Raw genomic sequence first — 21142 nt, forward strand, 5'->3', positions numbered from 1 at the left:
AATGGTGTGGAAATTGGAAACTTTTCTCCCTTATTGAGAGGGATGGGATTATCACAAACTCTTTGTGGCAGTTTCAATAGCCTCGTGTTGATTTAGTTTTTGATACAGATTGAAACTAACTCCACCTCAAAAATATGGCTCAAAGGGGAGGATTGTCAGAACTCCGATCCTATATTATAAGCCCTTAGAATCAAAGGAATCAACAAGGTTAGAATTCATAACATATATTCTGCACCATGCAGGATCACATAATATTATTCTTTGTCAATATGAGTTGAATTCGATATCTCAGAATTTACAATACTCGCACACACTACACGCCAACCATAACTTGCACTAGACTCTTGTGGTACATAATATTTTCTAATAAACCACATCAAGAGTTTGTTATTTCATTTAATCTTGCTCCCATAAAAAAAAACACTAAACATAATTGAGAACATCTTTGAGAACAAAAACCAAAACCAATGATATTAGGTACAAGAGATATGCAGGTAAAGATGTCCAAATCGGAAAAGTGGCGCGAAAAATAGCAGTTACGCCCATCACAATACAAACAATTGCCACCACCAATACATCAGCTGAAAATTCCCAAGTGATATTTCTCATATATATAAGAATAGATATCACCACAAACCCAAGAATGTTGTTCATGAACACAGCTCCATAAATCTGCATTCACCGAAAAATTTTCAAATAGTTCACGGATCTACAGACTAATTAAGATTACGTTGAAATAGCGAAGAAGTGAAACATGACTAACCTCGTATATTATGTGAGAAGTATTACTACTTCTCTTGTAACTAGCTTTTTTGATAGCTGAGGTAGCTTCTCTAAAATTTGTGGCAAAAGGGACTAACATGAAAGAGATGAAAAATGATGAAATTCCCGCAGCTTCGGAGAATTTTTGAACAGTTGCTATTAAGGGCTCAGCAAGAAGTGATAGCATAGTAATTCCCAATACCACATATGCTATAGCTATTAACCATGCAATCACCCCTTTGGATTGATGATTCTCTTTCACTACTTTCTCAACAGCTTCCCATGTCTAATACACAATTGTAAATTTCTATTATTGAACAAGTGTTTGAAAGGTTTTTTAAGAAAAAAAAGTAGAAGTTGAAATAAGTGAAATACTTGATTAGTTTCATGAGAGGAAGAAGTTGAGCTAGGGTCTTGGTTGGAATTTGAGCTTATCCATTTCATGAAGCCATCAACAAATTCTTGTTCACTAATTTCATTGTCTTTGTTGACATCAAGATACTTATAGAGTTTTGTGTTTGCTTCCTCTGCATCTATAACCTTACCAAACTGAATCTTCTTCACTATTTGTTCCAACTCGGATCTCGAAATGTGGCTATCTTTATTGATATCAACTTCATCAAACAACCTATTGCATCATAAAAATTATTTAGAATTTTGTTATGTCATGAGTAGAGAACTAAATATAATAATCAAATTTGGATAGTTAAATGTTTGATTTAATTCGTATATACTGTCAGTGTAAAGATATAAATATGCGTACCTTTTGATAGCATCTTTATCAGGCGTACCATCATCTTTGAGCAGCCTACCGACTATATCGCTGTGAGAATGAGTTAAGATTCCAGAAATAATATGTCCCTTCAATTCGCGTTCTTTTCTCACATGTTCGATCCATGGCTTGATAAAACTCTGTTTAGAATACAATAAGTTTAGATATTTAAGTTTATCCACTGAAATAAGCTCGTGAGACTGTTTGGAATAACTTATGGAAACGCCTTAAGATTCGTCCATAAGCTGTTTTCAGTTTATTTTCATATGAAACAGCTTATATTTTCACATGAACAATGATTCGCAAGTGACTCACATGACATCCTGACATGGCATATGATTCACTGTCCACGTGTGCATTAACTTTGTCAAAATCAATGGGGGGCCAAAAGTGCTATTATGAAAGTTAGGCGGCCAAAAACGTAAGTTTGTGAAAGTTAGGAGGCCAATAGCATAGTTAGCCAATAACTTATTAATAAGAGCTTATATGATAAACACTTGTGCTATAAAGGCTTAAGTAAATTCTTTATCAAAATAAGGCTCACAGTGTGAACTTACCTGATACATTTTGTTCATAGATTCTTTTTGGAGGTACTTTTTATCCAAAGCATGCTTTGTTTGGTTAATGTATTGTAGTAAGCCACTGACAAATTCATCCCTGGTTATAATTTGGTCACCATCTTTGTCTAAAACTCTTATGAAGTCTGTGATTTTTTTCTCTGTGATATTTGTGTTGGTTAAATTGTTCCTCTCTGATACCAAGCCTGTGAACAAGTCTTTTACTTGAGAAGCTGATAAATGCTTTTCCTCTCCCTCATGTAAATTTTTACTGAAGTCATTGTATAACCTGCATAATGAAGTATATGATAAACATTTATACTATAAACGGTTAATTAAGCTATTTATATCCAAACAAATCCTTAATATGTTGAGAAATGTTCCACGAAATTTGACTCACCCAATTATGGCAGTTACATTGGGAGTTCCATCCTCAGCTAGGATTTTTTGGAGAGTTTGCGTTTCGACACGTTGGAAAATGCTTAATATTAAGTCATCATGCTTTATGTATTCTAGTCTTGTTTTCTCTATCTGTGGTCTAAAGATCTGCACATTGAATGCAATTAATCAATAAGAGAATCAAACTAGTCTCTATTACAAATTTAGTAATTAATTTAGAGGCATATGCTTCACCATTTCCTTCGGATCCGGCTCCTATAAAGTGAGAAATTCACTTTAGGGTGTCAAGTGAATAATATTAGTCACTGATTAACAAATCAAAGGTAAATATATATATATATATATATATATATATATATATATTATAGTTATGTCATAATAGCCTTTGATAAAAAGTTCATAAGACGTTAATTTTGATGTATCTAACATATCAAATGATTTCAGATTCATGTTACATTTTATAGACATGATCTATATGACAATAGTTTCCAATCTTACGTGGATTTTGTAATATGAATATGCAGCAAAGGATTATCGAAAGTGTCAGTCATATGTTAAGTTTGACACTGTCAATTGATCCTGTCTCTCACACACACACTGGATACTGAGTTTTATAAAATGATCTATGACATGCTATTTGAGCTGTGATATCAAGATTTTTATCATTTTATGTCTCTGCAATGCAATCTTGGTTGTATGTATTATTAGTTACGTTTGACATCGACTCTCCGCAATATCGAAGATTGTGACTTAAACTAATTTGTATATACTGTAAATAGGATCATCTTAAATGCAAATAGGTCCATTTGATGGCAGGACAATGTAATAGTATGTTGCGACTTGCGGCTGCGATCATTTAATGTCTCTACAGCCAGAACACAACTAAGATTGAGATTATATCAGAATACAACCTATTTGTATATTATAATGATATTTAACAATTGGACAAAGTGATTTTAAGGATTAACTTTAATGCAAATAGAACCCAGGTCTGAGGTTCGATTCTCTCTGCCAATTTGGGTGGGCTAATTTAGCTTCTTCAAAAAAAAAAAAAAAAACTGTAATGCAAATAGGAGGAAGTGGATAAGAAACCTGGTAAATGAAGTATGAGATGAGAAAAGCGACAGAAATAATGAGAGAAATGATCAAGGTCGCATTGCGCAACGTTGTAGAGAAATCGAACAATGTAGGAAACTGCATTATGAGAAGTGGTATAATAGAGAAAACCATGATTATTGCCATCTCTTTAGTGTCTTCATCCATAGTAATACCATAACCTATAAAAATAAATAAATAAAATCCAATAAAAGGAGTTTAATTACTGATAATGATCATTAATTAGTTTAAACACAGAGGTAGAATCAAGATCAAACCAGTCAAATATTGTTTTATTGTTCCTTCTGATGAATTTGAGTCATTTTTCAAGCTTTGCTTGGAAACAGTAACACAAGTCCCCCACACTAATGTCATAAGCAAGATGGATGATCCAGCTAACAAACCAACACCAGTTGAAGCATACTCTTGTGCACTCTCCTTATCACTTGAAAGTCCAGTAACTGACAAACAACAAATCAACAATCTTCAATTATACGACGAAGCCTATGGTGCACAGATGAGACAAGTTTTTCATGATGCACAAGCTTGTTTTCACTATTGGATCAATAAGTTTCACCATTTGATCAAATGAGATTCGATGTGACATATTGATCCAATTGCGAGACTTATTAATCTAATAAGAGCTGTCAAAACGGGCTACCCGGCCCTAAACGGGCCGGATGTGCTTTGGGTTTTATCGGGTCGGGCCAAAAAAACATATTAAAATTCAAGCTTTCTTAAAAAATCGAGCTAATATTTTAAGTCCAAGCCCTACATTTATTCGGGCTTGGCAGGCCAGCCCATACAGGCTAGCCAATTTTGACGGCTCTAAATCTAATGGTGAAAACAAACTTGTGCATGGTAAAATACTTGTGCGTGCTACAAAGAAATTTGAATCAAAATAACTCTACACCTGCGACACTTGTTAACAACGTTCAAAAATGGGGTTAATTTAGTTGAGTAGATGGTTGATTCAATTCACGGCCAAAATTGTGATTAATTCAACCATATGATTAATTAACCACAATTTTGAACATTGTCTAAATTAGTCATCTACTCAACTGAATTAACTACAACTTTACGTGTGATTAACTGAGTGTTGCAGATTCGAATTTTAACATACCAAGAAGAATTAAGGACTCGGGAAGGGCACCAAGAAGGTCAAAAGCACTAGCACCAAAAACACCTGGACCAAGAATCTCAAAGATTTGTTTACCTCCAGCAGCCAAATATGATTCTCCATGGAACAACAAATACTCATAAACCAAAATTAGAAATAAATGACCAAGAATGTCATTAGAACATGGCAAAAAACCATACATTTGTTTACAATACTCTCCTGAATCATTGTTATGATTATTAAGAAGTAGAAAAGAGTCTTGTTGTGATGATTGAACATCATCATCAACTCCATTTGAAATCAATTCAGTTGGAAGAGAACGACATTGAACATGTAATGCTAAGCCTAATATAGAAAGAAATAGAATATTAAAGTATGATGCTTTTGTAATACTTCTCATTTTGTTTTATCTATCTATGCTTAAGTGACAAAAAAAAAAGAGAAACTTATGATGATTTATAGCAATACACAAGCAAGGTCAAGAGACTAAATGAATGTCCTTCATTTAGGCCTTCATGGCAAGGTGTGAACTGAATAAAATAGCATGTCACTTATACATTTATTTAATTTGACCCTAAAACTAAGGACCATATATACAAATCCATTCATACATATTCATACATATATGTACATATTACTAAAGCTGACTTGAGATTATCTGTAAAATATAAAAAGACTTGAGTATTGACTAAAAATTAATAATTACTTACTTTATTTAAAAACCTTTTAATGCAATTCATGACAAGATATATTAAAGCTGACTTCTTTTTTCTTAGAAAATATAATAAAGTTGACTTGACTTTGGTATTGACTATTGAGTATTAGAAGTTAATTCGACCGATGAATTGGTCCAAGTGGGATTTTGGTCCTCTAAAGCATGTGGTTAGGGTTCGATTCCTGACTCATGTGTATGAAGAAAATTCGGTTGGGAGGAGAGAACTCACTTTATGTGCCCACAGGTAAACTTTAACAAATAATAATAAAAAAATTCTATTCCATAAATCTCTTTTACAATATTTCTTAGTTTCAAAATAATTATTGGTCAAATTTTAGTTACCTCACATTAGAACTCTAGATTACGGAGACTCCTTCCACCCAGAGGTTTAACACCAATAGTTGTTGGTTTAGAATACCGGTGAAATCAATTAGATTGATGGTGAATGTGAATGAGTGTAAACATAGTGTCTTTCTTCCAATCTTCCTCCTTCTCTACCTACACCTACTGCATGTAATACTTTGTCACTGATAATTTATTTCTAACAAATGCAATGGATACAATAAAGACACTCACCCACTCTTTTTTCATATATTACAGCAATGCACTCTATTCATCCCTATTCTATCAGATATTTTGACAGGCAATGTACGTAGCACCCAACTTCACTTAATAAAATTTAAGTAATTAACTATTCTTAATGTGAAAGAAACAAAGATAATTTCTGAAATTTTAAATAATATTGAAAGAAACTTGCTTTAAAATCTTGAAATAAACTGTAGAAAATACCTACAACAAAGCTTTAAAATACTTTCGAACACTCAGTTTTTTCAATTACACCCCTCATGCCCAGTATTATTAAGTTTGGTGTGTGGATATAATGATGAATGACCCGAAGCATAGACTCTAACTAAGTTTAATTCATTTTTATAAAACCTGACTTATAAGATAAAGAATGTCACTTTTTTTAAACTCTAGTCTTGATCTTATCTTTCATCAGACTTGATTTTTCCAATAATAACCAACTATAATTTTTGGTACATAAAAAAAAAAAAAAAAAAAAACTACTATAATGTCATAAAAACTGTGACAGATATGACACGTCACCATGCTACGTCACCATGCTATGTTCATAACCAACAATAATGTCACTCTTTTTTTCTTACATAATTAATTCTTTTAAATAATATTCCCTCCGGTCTTATATATAAGAAAAATATGACTTTTTAGATTTATTTTGGAATTGATGTGTCTAGATAATAATATAATCTAAATACATTTATTTTACAATAAATCTAAAAAGTAAAATATTTCTTATATATAGGATCAGATACTTACCATACCATACTCCTAGAGTAATATTGGACAAAATGTCCTATAAATAATGGTTTTACGACATTATCTGCCATACCATGAGAATTCACTTAACTAAAGTGAATTATTAACATACCTCACTTACTATATTTTACGATCGTGCTAAGATGTGTATTTAAGATACTTTAAATAGTATTTATTTTTTGAATAGATCAATTGTTGACTTCTAAAAATGTGAAATGCACAACTTTTAATGTAAAATTACTATTTATAGTATAGTGCTTTAAGGGCACATGCTAAATTTTCCCTATATTATAGTAGTATATACTATATACTAGATTAACGTTGGAGTAAACACTTAGTTAAAAAAAAAAAAACGTTGGAGTAAACACTTACAACAACCTTGACCGGAGCACCGCGGCTACTCCAACGAACACACAACTCAATGTGTACGTAACATAACATATAAAGTTAAAAGACGTTTCAATTGTTATGCATCCAATCTATTTCCTACCACTTTCCTATTTAAACAAGTCTTGGCACTTAACATTAGCAACATAAAAAACAATAATAAACACCTTTTTTTTTTACGGTAATCAATAATAAACACTTTAAACCATATAAATTGGTAGAAATTCAAATGCACATAATGACTTATTCTTGTTCTAACATCGAGCACTTTATATGCATGCATGCAAGATCAAACACCCAAACCAAAACGTTTCTTCGTGGAATTAGATCATCTCATATTCATGTAAAAGCTTACCATGCAAAACCATTAAACTAGTTGAGTCAATGTTCTCCAGCATGTGTGATGTGTTGGATCGCTTTGGCTTTGTTTGAATCGATGGAATAAGGTGCAATGGAATAAGATAATATAATATATAATGTGGTTCCGTTTGGAATGTAGTGGTATATATGATGACATTTATTTCATCTCATTTCAACACATTCTCTCATTTTTATTCCCTTCTAATTTGGGATGTATCTGATGGAATTGAATCTCTTTAAATTATTATTACCAAATTATCCGTATTATAACAAAATACTTATTATATGTAGAGCTGTTAAAGGGACCGGCCCGGTTCGGCCTGGCCTGGCCCAGGGACCGGCCCGGCTCGGCCCAGCCCACTTAGTTCGGCCCGATAAAAACAAAAACCCTACATGGCCAGATGGGCCGGCCCATTAATTTTCATAGTATTTTTTAAATAAATAAATAAATCCTACTAAATTTATGTTATATTTCTCAACTAAATCTCCAAGAAAGTAATTCGTATCCCTATATTTTTTTCACATAATCTCTCAAACAACAATATCTTCCTCTTTATCCTCATCAAACAAACAAACAAATCTCTAACAAATATTCTCATTCTAATCCAATAAGGTTTTTGTGTGATCCGCGTTTTTTATTTTGTCTTATGTTATGATGAGTTTGTTAATAAGATTTTTATAGCTAAAAAATGTCTTATATCATGGTGAGTTTGTTAATAAGATATTGTTGCTATTATGAAAATTTCACACCAAATTTTTTTATCCTCTTTATATATAGGTATAGATTTCCACCTTGTATCTCAATATTTTATATCTACTTTTAATATAATAAAATTAATTACTACCAAAGTTACTAATTTATCCTTAGTAGGTTTAACCATATTCCGAGTTTTATACCAATCGTTAGTTGGTTCAGTGGTGGCGTTGAACTTGGTAGGGAGGACCACGGTTCGATCCACCGCAACTGCGATCGGGAGGAGACTGGAACCACTTGATGTCAGAACTGACCTCCGAACCAGATTAAACTGGTGGTGAAAACAAACAAAAAATATTCCAAGTTTTATATCTTTCATTGTAATTTAAGTAAAAAAAAAAGAATAAAAAAAATATAGAAAGAATATAAAATAAATACAATAAAAAGATGATATGCTTAAAATAACCATATTCCAAGTTTTATATCTTTCATTGTAATTTCACAAAAAAAATTAAAAAAATATAGAAAGAATATAAGATAAATACAATAAAAATATTATATGCTTAAAAATAGGAATAAAACAGATTATAGATAGAAACAAAACACAAATAATAACAATAAAACGACAAAAATAATAAAAAAGATTATATATGAATTTATGCATAAAAATAGAACCAAAATAAAACAATAAAAAGATTAAAGAATTTTTTAAAATATTTTTTAAATTCTTTAGGGGCCGGCCCAAAAGCATGTGGGCCGGCCCATGACGTCCCTTGAAAAAGTTTGACCCGATCAGGCCCAGCCCCCTTTTTATGAAGCCCGACCCGTGTAAAAATATAGGGCTAATGGGCCGGCCCGATAGCCCGACACTTTTGTACGGCTCTAATTATATGCATTCATTGTCTTATGAAATCTTAACTTTTGACATTGTTTCGCTCATGAGTTTAATTGTTGTGCACCGTCGGTGTAAATATTTTTTACACATACATCCAATGACGCGTTTGTTGATAGTTGTATATGTGTGTTTGGGCTTAGCTTGTATTGGGCCTAGTTTGTATCAAGCCCATTTGTGTTGCTTGTGTGGCAAGCTATATAAGTCTAGCATTGTAATCACTTTGAAAATCAATGAATAACAATTGAGTTGGTTACAACAAACTTTTCAGTTACAACAAGTGGTATCTAGAGCCTTTCAATAGGGCCTAGCTCCAAGAACCGCAGTTTTGGAGCTGTAACCGTTTTTCACCGCCGTACCGGTTGTTCTTTTTTCTCTTCTCCGGCGAAAGCATCGTTTTTTCTGCATTTTCTTTCCTTCTTCAGCTTCTTGATTCAACAATGGCAGAACAATCGCACTATTTGCAGCCTACAGTTCCCAAATTTGATGGATATTATGAGCATTGGTCAATGCTCATGGAGAATTTGCTCCGATCAAAGGAGTTTTGGCCATTAATTGAGAATGGTGTGAGCATAGCACCAGCAAACGCAACAGCAGAACAAGTGCGTCTTGCAAATGAAAGCAAACTCAATGATCTCAAGGTAAAGAATTATCTCTTCCAATCTATTGATCGCACAATAATGGAAACCATACTCAATCGAGAAACTGCAAAGGATATTTGGGAAGCTATGAAAAGAAAGTATCAAGGCACAACGAAGGTGAAGAGGGCTCAGTTGCAAGCAATTAGGCGTGAATTTGAACTATTAGAGATGAAAGAAAGTGAATCTGTGGATGAGTACTTTTCAAGAACACTAACAATAGCAAATCGCATGACAGCTAGTGGTGAAACTGTGCAGCAAGTCACCATAGTGGAAAAGATACTGAGATCTTTAGCTCCAAGATTCAACTATGTTGTGTGCTCCATTGAGCAATCTACCAATGTGGCTGAACTATCAGTTGAAGAACTGCAGAGTAGCCTTTTGGTACAAGAACAAAGAATGCGTGGTCAACAAGAAAGTAGTGTTGAACAAGCACTCAAAATTTCCAATGGTGGAAGAGGTGCTGGTAATGGAAGAGGTAGAGGTCGTGGTAGAGGGAGAGGTGGCAGAGGTAGGCAAAATTTGGAGACTGTTGAATGCTTCAAATGTCACAAATTAGGTCATTATCAAAATTCTTGTCCAGATTGGGGAGACAATGTCAACTACACTGAATTCTATGAAGAAAAAGAAACCTTATTAATGGCAAGAACTGATAAAGATCATGAGATTAGAGAAGAAGTTTGGTACCTAGACTCAGGCTGCAGCAATCACATGATTGGCCAAAAAGACTGGTTATATGATTTTGATTCTTCATTCAAAGATTCAGTGAAATTAGGTAATGATACCAAGATGTCTGTCATGGGAAAGGGTAATGTGAAACTTTTTATCAATGGAAAGATTCATGTAATTACCAATGTATACTATCTCCCAGGCCTTACCACAAATTTGCTAAGTGTTGGGCAACTGCAAGAAAAGAAAGTAACTGTTGTGTTCAAAGATAATATGTGCAAGGGATATCATGATGACAATGGTTTGATATTCTCTACTCAAATGACTGCAAATAGAATGTTTTTAATTTCAGCTCCAGTTATAATGCCAATGTGTATGCAATTCTCCAAACAAGAAAGAACTCAGTTGTGGCACAATAGATATGGACATTTGAGTGTGAATGGCCTGAAATTACTAACCAAACTTGACATGGTTAATGGTTTGCCTGTGTTAGAAGATATGGAAGGAAGATGCACGGATTGCTTGTCAGGCAAGCAACAAAGAGAAGCAATTCCAAAGCAGGCAAAATGGAGAGCCACTGAAAAACTTCAACTAATACATTCTGATATCTGTGGACCTATAAATCCAAGCTCTAATGGAGGAAAAAGGTACTTTATAACCTTTACAGATGATTATAGTAGAAAGACTTGGGTTTATTTGCTGAAAGAAAAATCAGAAGCTTTTGAAAATTTCAAAAATTTTAAAGCATTAGTTGAAAATGAGAGTGGTAACAAGATACAATGCTTGAGGACTGACAGAGGAGGTGAATATACCTCCAATGCTTTTGATGAATTTTGCACCTCTCAAGGCATTAAAAGACAACTCACTGCAGCCTACACTCCACAACAAAATGGAGTGTCTGAAAGGAAAAATAGAACACTTTTGAACATAGTTAGAAGCATGCTAGCTAGTAGAAATGTACCAAAAAGGTTTTGGCCTGAAGCAGTAAAATGGAGTACACATATTATGAATAGAAGTCCAACTGTGTCAGTCAAGAATATGACTCCTGAAGAATGTTGGAGTGGTATTAAACCATCTGTTACACATTTCAGGGTATTTGGATGCATTGCTTTTGCTCATGTACCAGATAGTCAAAGGAAGAAATTGGACAACAAAAGCATCAAATGTGTTCACTTAGGAATAAGTGATGAATCAAAGGCCTACAAGCTGTACAATCCAGTTGATAAAAAGGTAATAATAAGCAGAGATGTGGTATTTGATGAATCAAAAGCATGGAATTGGGACAATAAGCTGAAAGAAAGTGATGGAAATGAAGTTCTTGTTGACTCTGATGAAATCACAGCTACTATTGATGAACCTGTTGAGCCTCAGGTTACTCATGAACCTCATGATCCTCCCTTGTCCAGCTCAGATATGGACATTGGATATGAGAGTACAGATGCAGAAGATGAAAGTTCAGATGAAAATGGTAATCAACTGGAGCCTAGAATAAGGAAACTTCCAGGTCACTTCAAAGACTTTGTGATGGGTGCAGAAATTGACAATGAGGAAGAATTGCAGAATTTGGCTGTCTATAGCAGTAGTGAAGATCCATGCACTTATGATGAGGCTTGCAAGCATCAAGTTTGGAAAGATGCTATGGATGCTGAGATAAAAGCTATAGAAGACAATAACACTTGGGAATTGTCAGTCTTACCTGAAGGGATGAAAGCAATTGGAGTGAAATGGATTTATAAAACAAAGTATAATGAAATGGGTCAAATTGACAAACACAAGGCAAGATTAGTAGCTAAAGGCTACACTCAGAAGTATGGTATAGACTATAGTGAGGTCTTTGCACCTGTTGCCAGATGGGAAACCATTAGAACAGTGCTAGCTTTGGCTGCAAGCAAGGGATGGTGTGTTTATCAGCTTGATGTAAAGAGTGCATTCTTACATGGTGAGTTGACTGAAGACATCTATGTAGAACAACCAGCAGGTTATCTAAAGGGTGACAGTAAGCAGGTGTATAAGTTGAGAAAAGCTTTGTATGGACTTAAACAAGCCCCTAGAGCCTGGTATAGCAAGATTGAAGCTCATTTTTTAAGTGAAAAATTTGAAAAATGTCCTGTTGAACACACTTTGTTTGTCAAGAAGGTAGATAACAATGATGGTATCCTCATTGTTAGTATATATGTAGATGATCTAATTGTCACTGGTAACAATCTAGTTCACATCAATACCTTCAAGCAATCAATGATGAATAGATTTGCAATGTCAGATTTGGGAAAAATGAAGTACTTTTTAGGGGTGGAGGTTTGTCAAACTGATGATGGAATTTTCATCCATCAGATGAAATATGCTTCTGAGATACTAAGCAAATTTGGCATGGAGAACTGTAATGCAGTAAGTAGTCCAATTGTGCCTGGCTGCAAGTTGATGAAAAATGAAACAGGAAGAGCAAGTGATGAGAAGAGGTACAAGCAGATAGTTGGTAGCCTGATGTATTTGTTAGCAACAAGACCTGATTTGGCTTTTTCAGTATGTCTTGTAGCTAGATTTATGGATAGACCAACAGAGATTCATGAAGCTGCATTGAAAAGAATCTTGAGATATGTTAAAGGGACAGCTGGTTATGGAGTGTTGTACAAGAAAACTAGTGATGAGCTGCAGTTAAGTGCTTGGACTGACTCAGACTATGCTGGAGATCTAGATGATAGAAAGAGTACATCTGGATATTTGTTTATGCTTGGAAGTGGTGCCATTTCTTGGTCTTCAAGAAAGCAGCCTATAGTAACTCTGTCTACTACTGAAGCAGAATTTGTTGCAGCAGCCTCCTGCTCATGCCAGTGTGTTTGGCTTGGAAATGTGTTGAAGCATCTAAGGATAAGTCAGAAGAATGCAACCATCATCAACTGTGATAACAGTTCTTCAATCAAGCTCTCAAAAAATCCTATTCTACATGGGAGATGTAAACATATTGATGTCAGATTTCACTTCCTTAGAGACCTTGCAAAGGATGGCATCATTGAGCTGGTTCACTGCAGAACTCAAGACCAGCTAGCTGACATTATGACAAAGCCATTGAAGCTTGATACATTCTGTGATCTTAGAAGCAAAATGGGAATGGCAGATTTTGTATGCTTAGCATGATGTATAATAGTTTGTGTATAAACTGATTTTTGGTGTTTGTGTTTGTAGAAATCAGTTTAAGGGAGGGTATGTTGATAGTTGTATATGTGTGTTTGGGCTTAGCTTGTATTGGGCCTAGTTTGTATCAAGCCCATTTGTGTTGCTTGTGTGGCAAGCTATATAAGTCTAGCATTGTAATCACTTTGAAAATCAATGAATAACAATTGAGTTGGTTACAACAAACTTTTCAGTTACAACAGCGTTGCCAAATCATTTAATGAGTGTGACACATCATGTGTTTTTAATTACCATACATGATGTGTCGGTATATTATTGGACGCACGCATGTGCAAAATAACTTTAGACTGACGGTGCATATAAATTAAATTCTTCGCTCATATGGTCTTAAATTATTTCAAAACTTATATTAAAATTCACCTATCAAAATATCAAATTCTAGTAAATAATAATAAACACTCAGATATTTTCTCTCTTCGATGATCTCATTAGTTGTAACTTGTAAGGGTTGGACGATCCCTTACACTCCCACTGATATATTTTTTCATTATCCACAAAAAAATGAAACCCTAAACCCTAATCTAAAATCTTAAAAAAAATTATATTTTATATTAAAATTTCACTAAATTTCCAACTTTTTACTGAAAAATTTCCAACTTCTAAACATTTTGTACTTCGTTTATACATATAAATTTGTGGCAAAAAAAAAATATTATAAACTCCCAAAACATTGATAAAAATAAATAAATGAAAAGATTTGGATAAAAGGTTTCAAAGTAAGAATGCATTTGTTTATTTTATTATAAGGTGATAAGACTAAGGATCTGACTTAAGTAAAAAAATAAGGGTTTGTTTGGAAGTTTAGAAGAGAGGGGAGAACTTTGTAAAAAATATTGAAGAAAATAGTGAAGAAAAAACAAATAGAAAACTTATAAGAATTATTTTTTTCATAATACGAAAAAAATGGAGAAACTAAAATTAAAAACTATATTGGAGGAAGATATTGGTGGACTTAGATAAATTTCACAAATTCAATTTATGTTGTTACAATATTCTCAAAGTTAAAAATAGATTAAGCATAAATATTCATTTATTATTTTTTACAAAATCACTATTTCAAATAAGCTATAAAAATATTATCTATTTTTTAAAAAGTTTCTTTAAATTGTAGTATCTTATATTGATCAATGATATGATAATTACACGTGAATGAAATGTAAATGGACAACAAGTTGCTCCGCTAACTATTTTTTAATGGTAAAACCAATTCTCTTAAAAACAATATTCAAGGACCTAGGAGACACAACATTGTTATGTTATGCATAATCTTTTGAACTCTTTGCAGAGAAGATTCACGGCCTCTGGTGCTAAGAAGCCAAAAGTATCAAATGCAAATGGTATAAAAATATGTTGATTGTCAGAACATACTTTATCATGTTTGGCCACTTTGCTTAAAGAAGCTTTGAGGGCCGTTTGTCCCACATTAAAAGGCTCGGTCCTCAATCCCACAAGTTGTGAAACCCCATTCTAGTCCACACATGCATATATTCCCCTATCCACCCATACACCATAACATCTGTCGGCGTGAGAGTCAATCTTCCATCATTGGATTGGTCAAAAAGTTCAAAGGTGCCTCCTTTTTCACAAATATTCCCACTCGCCTAAAAATATCAAAAATGACATCCCGGACAAAGTTGTGCCTATATTTGAAGCCTAGAAGCTCTCTACAATGTATTGTGTGCTCCTCAAAGTTATCCAGACACGCTTTATGACAAACAAGGCAAACCTCATCAACGAAAAATAAAAGAATCATGAGGCGATATTTAAGGATGGTAGGATACTATATTGATGACACATGCTGGCCTAATCCATCAATAGGGATAGCAAGCAGAAAATCATGAGCATGTGATGCTTGCAAACACTCAAAAACTGCTTTCTATATTGCGAACATATTAACTTAACTTTCATGTATTGAACAATTTTACCAAACAAAACACGTCAAAATATGTTGAGCTTTAAGGGGAACGGTATCCTTCTTAGCAAAACTGCTCAAGTCCGAACTAGAAATCGTTTCATGAAAGATTATCCAAAGCACTTTCAAAATCAGATTCCATACTACAGACCCCACTATCTCCCAATATATGATCTTATAACACCCAAGATTGAGCCCTAGAAGTCACAAAAGCGTATACGGCGACCTCAACTTCAGAGTACAAACCTAATAATCCTCCAAACATAGGTAAAGAACATATTTTCACAAAACCTAATGACTAAAAAATTTGAAGACTAAATCCAAAAATTTCAAACTAAATGAAGCAAAATAATCATAAGAACCAAAACAGACAATTTACGTGTATTAAATAACTACTGACATAGTTAAGCCATAAACTAACAATAAATCATATCATGAATTCAAAATCCATGAATCCAACATGAAAAATTCTAGCACTAAAAGGTAACCAAACATTCAATACCACACCACATGAAGAGAAAGATTTACCATGCAAAACACAAGGATGATTATGAGAGCTTCGACTCGAAACACATCAAAATAATAAATGAAAAAAAAGTACCGATATAATTTACCCGAAGTAAATACATCCAACAGAACAAAGTCTGTACAAGTTGATAGATACAAAAGTTCTAGTGCCCAGATTAAATGAGTTGGGCAGGCATGAACTGTCTATATTATGTGCAAGTACATATACAAATTACATTACATAAAATAATTCTGTCCAAAAATAAATAATCCAAGAAGGATATATAGGCAAGGAAGAAAAGGAATTCATTGATTCCTTTCCTATGCATCAGTCCTTCCAGGTGCCAAAGCTTCTGACTTGCATATCGGACACACGTTCTTGACAAGCAACCATTTCGTTAAGCAATCCACATGATATTTGTGCTCGCATCGAAGAATCCCAATCTTCTCTTGGTCCGTAAAATCATCCTGTGGAATTATATACAGATACAAAGTTACATCGAAGGAAGAAACACCCTAGAAAGTTTGAATTAGAAATATCAAGTACAGTTATTGAGTGAAAGAAAGTATGAAACTTGTTGCTAAAAGATTGTACCTGGCAAATTATGCAAGAATCGGTTTCCTGATCATCAGAAGCTACCTCCTCCAGATTAATAGCAGTGGCTTTCGTTGAATAAACTTTTGTCTTTAGTTGATTTGCAATTGTTTCCTCGGATAAACCAGTGTTCACACTGCCGATCCTCTCGCCTAATGCCAGTAGATCCTGAAGTCAAATTTCAAGTGTAAGGCCTTGTTTAGATAAACAGCTTAACTACTGATCGCTTATCATATAAGTGCTTATACGTCAAAAGATAAAATAAATTCAGACATTTTTATACAAGTTACAAGCTGTTTTCATAAATTATCCTGAAGAGATTACGTAAATAAGCTAAAAACAACTTGTGGACATGTCACAAGTTGTTTCCTTAAACTGTCCCAAACAATCTCACAAGTGTTTATGTTAATAGATAAGTTCAAATAAGTCAACCCAAAAAGGTTCCAAATATTTTACAAATTTTCTATAACCTATAAAATTACATTATCTAGACTTAACACATGTCTACCTTGATAGGAAAATAAAGTTATCTATGCACTTACCTCATAAGACATGTCCTCTATGTCCAAGCGCATATCTCGGTGATGGTCAATCAGATTTCCGACTTCATCAATCAGAGCAACATCCTATATAGATGAAGTTTAATTGAATAACAAAATCAATGAATTTGTAACATATCCATAAAATCATTTGTAGCAAACATGTGAAGAGTCATAGGAAATATTACATCAACTTGGAGGAAGCCCACGGGAGGTAGACTTCGATGTCCAAGAGCTATCTCTGGCATGAGCCTATGAGGTCGGTAAATCCGGAAGCCTGTTGATGGTGCAGGGATGATATGCCTAGGACCTGCCTCAAAACCAGTCTGTGGAGGGATCACAGAACCACGTGGAGGATTTGGTGGAACCCTAAATGAAGCTGCAGTTACCGGAGGGTGAAAGCTGATATTGTGACCTCTTATTCCTTGCATAGGAAGTGTTGGATGATGATAATTAGGGTGCTGTTGGTTGACAGGAGGAGGCGGAGGAGGAAACCTCAGGACATTTCGGTTACCGGCTGTGTCATGATACCTCTGCAAACCCATACTTGCACTCTCTAACGAACTTCCATTAATATTGGGTGCTGGAGAATAATAGTGAAACAGTCAGTCAGTATACCTAAACGCATAATCAACATAACAAATTCAAGAAAACATGAGTTCATTGTTTACTATTAATTGACAACATGGAAGGCACATCACACACGCACACAAAAAAACATCTACGCATTTATCGAGCATTGTTTACTATTAATTGACAACATGGAAGGCACATCACACACGCACACAAAAAAAATCTACGCATTTATCGACAAGGCGTTTCATAAATGTATTGCTTAGTTGAGACTACCACATCCAATAAGCTGTAGTTTCCACTTTTCATTAGGACGCCTGAAAAGAGCTTCTTATATGTTGTCACAAATTACACACTTACAAGACATTCAAGTAAATGTAAACAAATCACTAAAAGGAAAACCTCAAAAACAAGAAGGAAAAAACAAATATTTACCTTGTATATAAGGCATCGGAACAGATGGATTCCAACCTGCAGTATGGCCATCATTGCTATTAGCATTCACTTGCTGGTCCAGCCAAGGAGGAGCAGCTGGCGGAAAGTGTTGCCCCAAATAGTTTCCGTGAATCAAATGGTTATGGTCATGCACCATAATAGACTCACCCGACCTGCTCCATGCACCGCCATGTGGTCCTACTCCAATGAGGGAAGGGACACGGAATGGCAATGGTGCAGTATCCATCATAGCAACCCCATCAGCATGTCTTGCATTCGGGGGAGCAATAGAAGAACTAGTTGAAGCATTAAAATGTTGGTGGTTTCCTCTAATCCCTTCAGCAACTTTTCTTTTGTAAGGACCTCTAGCATCATCCATGAAACCAGCGCTTCTTCCGAAATTATCTAAGGAAACACCGGAGATTGCAAATGTGCTTGAACCAGGCAACTGATCGGAGGCTCTATGAGGCAGAGGGAAAACACCGGTACTTGAAGAAGGATTCATGCCAGAATAATATATGTTGCCTGCTGCCGCAACGCCCATCTCGAGGTTATGTTGAGGCTGCATGCCATTGTATTGTGTAATCCCATACACCCTAGCATTGTCATAAGCATCTGGTAAATAGTGAGAATCAACATTAGTTGCATTCCCGGAAGCAGTCACCACTGAGCGTAAATTAGGATGTCCAACATTGGGGCCTCTCAAAAGAACACACGGTTCAGAATGAAAATAGCCTTGCCGTTGTTGATCCATATCAGAATCTGTCATTTGATCCATAATGTAGAGACTTGTTGCAAGTTAATCCTGATATTCCATGAAAGGAGAAAAATCTTATAATCAGCCAGACACATAAGGAATAAAAGCTAAAATCCAAATCCAAATAGTCATAATAACAGCAAATCAATATACACATTTATCAACATTTCACAATCTAATCTTTCATATCAACATTAGTCATTAATAAAACCAGTTCCTTGCATAAATAAGACAAATAATTTACGACACATTCAATGAACATATAAGATGCAGCTTCATTCACAGACAGAAAAATTGAATTAATGAGATACAAACATGAATTAAAGAAATGCCTATAACTCTATAAAAGCATTCCAAGTCCAAGCAGGCAAACACAACACCAACAAAATATATCTACTTATCAAAAAATATATATATATATATCCTTTCAAGTCAAAACTAGTCATACACCTAATAAAATGACACCTCATACAACATTAAATTATGTGAAGTTCCAAAGTAATAATTAATTTCAAAGCCCTGGTTAATCATAAGAATCAACAAATACATTGAACCAAAAGGTTTCCCTCGAGTAATTAACAAAGCTTCATTAAGGTTGTTCGATCAAGATACCTGAGTTTGGTCTCGGGCTGGAACAACCTATGATCATGTTTCCCTTACCTCTTGATCGAACTCCAGATTACAACAAGAAGGTTAAAACCAAAAAAAAAAGATAACGGATACATAAACAACAAAAAAACATAACTTTTTTGTTCTTCACTTCTTCTTCAACCATTATTTTTCAGGTTTATCATCGAACAATAAAAGACATAACCCATATAACATCAACCCAAAATCATCACCGACCAAACAACAACAATAAAGGAACAATCCCAAAAACAACAACAATAAAGGAACAAACCATACCTTGTTATCATCAAAACAAGAGCTTGCAACTTGTGAGTATCAGAGATCAATATAACATACGAGGAACAATCCCAAAACCAACTCTGTCAAAAATTCACAAAAACCAAAAAAATTAAATTTTTTTAATTAACAAACACAAATTTATTAATGGGGTTAACAGAAAAATGTCAGAAATCATAATCGGATAAATGTGGAATGCAAGTTATTTAATTTCATTGAAAAACACAAATGGGGATATTTTAACCCTAAAATAATTAGAGAAATTGAAGGGTAAAAATTGAAAATTTGTATTGGATAAATTGAATTACCGGAGAGAGAAAGCGAAGGAAGGTGCAAATTATGAGAATTGATTGATTATGAAAGGATGAAGGATCGGAGAAGAAGAGGAGAAAAGAAAAGAGAGAGAAAAAGAAAGAGAGGAGTAGTATGTGGGAAAAAGAGAGAATGAATGAATATGATGATTATATGAAAGAGAGAGAGAGGATCATTGGAGAGAAATTTTCAGTTATAGAATTTTTTATTTTTTAGTAAAAATCTTTTTTTTTTTTACTTTTCAAAAAAAGAAAATAATATATTTTTCTATTTTTGAAATAATATTTTTATATTGCGTCAAAAAAATATTATTATATTATCAGTAAAATATATAACTCAATTGTCGGTGCCGATATTATTAGATTCAATTGTCGGTGTCGATATTATTAGGTTAAACATATTAATTGGAGTTCGTACCTAAAAAGGGTTTTTTTTTAGGTAGCTGAGTGACTAGAAATTTCACATTTTTAAGTGGATAAGTGGGTGTTCAGGGTTCAAACCTCATCTCCTGCATATAAAATGCGATGTCCCAACCAACTGAGTTAAGCTCACGCGTAAAGAAACGGTCGTGTTTATCGGTTTGTCTATAAAAAAAAATATATCATCATTATTATTAAATTTATATTTTTGCAAATTTTTAGGTAACAGTTTTTTTTTTCTGAATATTCTGTTTTTGCCTCAAAAGATTTTAGGTAACAGTTTTTTTTTCTGAATATTTTGTTTTTGCCTCAAAAGATTTTAGGTAACAGATATTTTTTATTGAATTTTCTGTTTTTGCTTCAAAAGAAAAAAGTAATAATTTATTTTGGTAAAAAAAAATTTAGGTGATAATATATTTTTCCTAATTAGTTAAAATATAATTAAAAAAAATAAAGTACCTTGTTTGGTTTCTCATGCAATGGATTTCACCCATTAAAAAAATTGTAGTAGGTTTCATGAATCAATAGACAAAAATTATCTGGCATTCAAGGCAAGTCAAAGGGATTTCACAAATATTAATAGTTAATGTTGACATTATT

At 33.9% G+C, this 21142-nt stretch overlaps 2 protein-coding genes across 2 annotated transcripts; both read right to left on the reverse strand.

Moving 5' to 3' along the window:
• Window positions 1-244: 244 nt before the first annotated feature.
• On the reverse strand, window positions 245-5297 carry LOC123895117 (sodium/calcium exchanger NCL-like). The gene is made up of 9 exons (XM_045945331.1): window positions 4709-5297; window positions 3864-4046; window positions 3583-3767; window positions 2492-2637; window positions 2092-2380; window positions 1526-1674; window positions 1138-1390; window positions 764-1048; window positions 245-672 (listed from the first exon to the last, which is right to left on the reverse strand). The coding sequence occupies exons 1-9, from the start codon at window positions 5103-5105 to the stop codon at window positions 424-426; spliced, it is 2136 nt and encodes a 711-aa protein (XP_045801287.1). The 5' UTR covers window positions 5106-5297; the 3' UTR covers window positions 245-423.
• A 10782-nt stretch (window positions 5298-16079) lies between these two features.
• On the reverse strand, window positions 16080-20289 carry LOC123895118 (probable E3 ubiquitin-protein ligase ZFP1). The gene is made up of 7 exons (XM_045945332.1): window positions 20120-20289; window positions 19812-19894; window positions 18149-18953; window positions 17329-17723; window positions 17144-17227; window positions 16602-16769; window positions 16080-16474 (listed from the first exon to the last, which is right to left on the reverse strand). Exons 3-7 carry the CDS (start codon window positions 18924-18926, stop codon window positions 16328-16330), a joined length of 1572 nt encoding a protein of 523 aa, XP_045801288.1. The 5' UTR covers window positions 18927-18953; window positions 19812-19894; window positions 20120-20289; the 3' UTR covers window positions 16080-16327.
• Between the last annotated feature and the right edge of the window lie 853 nt (window positions 20290-21142).

Source organism: Trifolium pratense, linkage group LG7 (genome assembly GCF_020283565.1).
Source record: "Trifolium pratense cultivar HEN17-A07 linkage group LG7, ARS_RC_1.1, whole genome shotgun sequence".
NCBI lineage: Eukaryota > Viridiplantae > Streptophyta > Magnoliopsida > Fabales > Fabaceae > Trifolium > Trifolium pratense.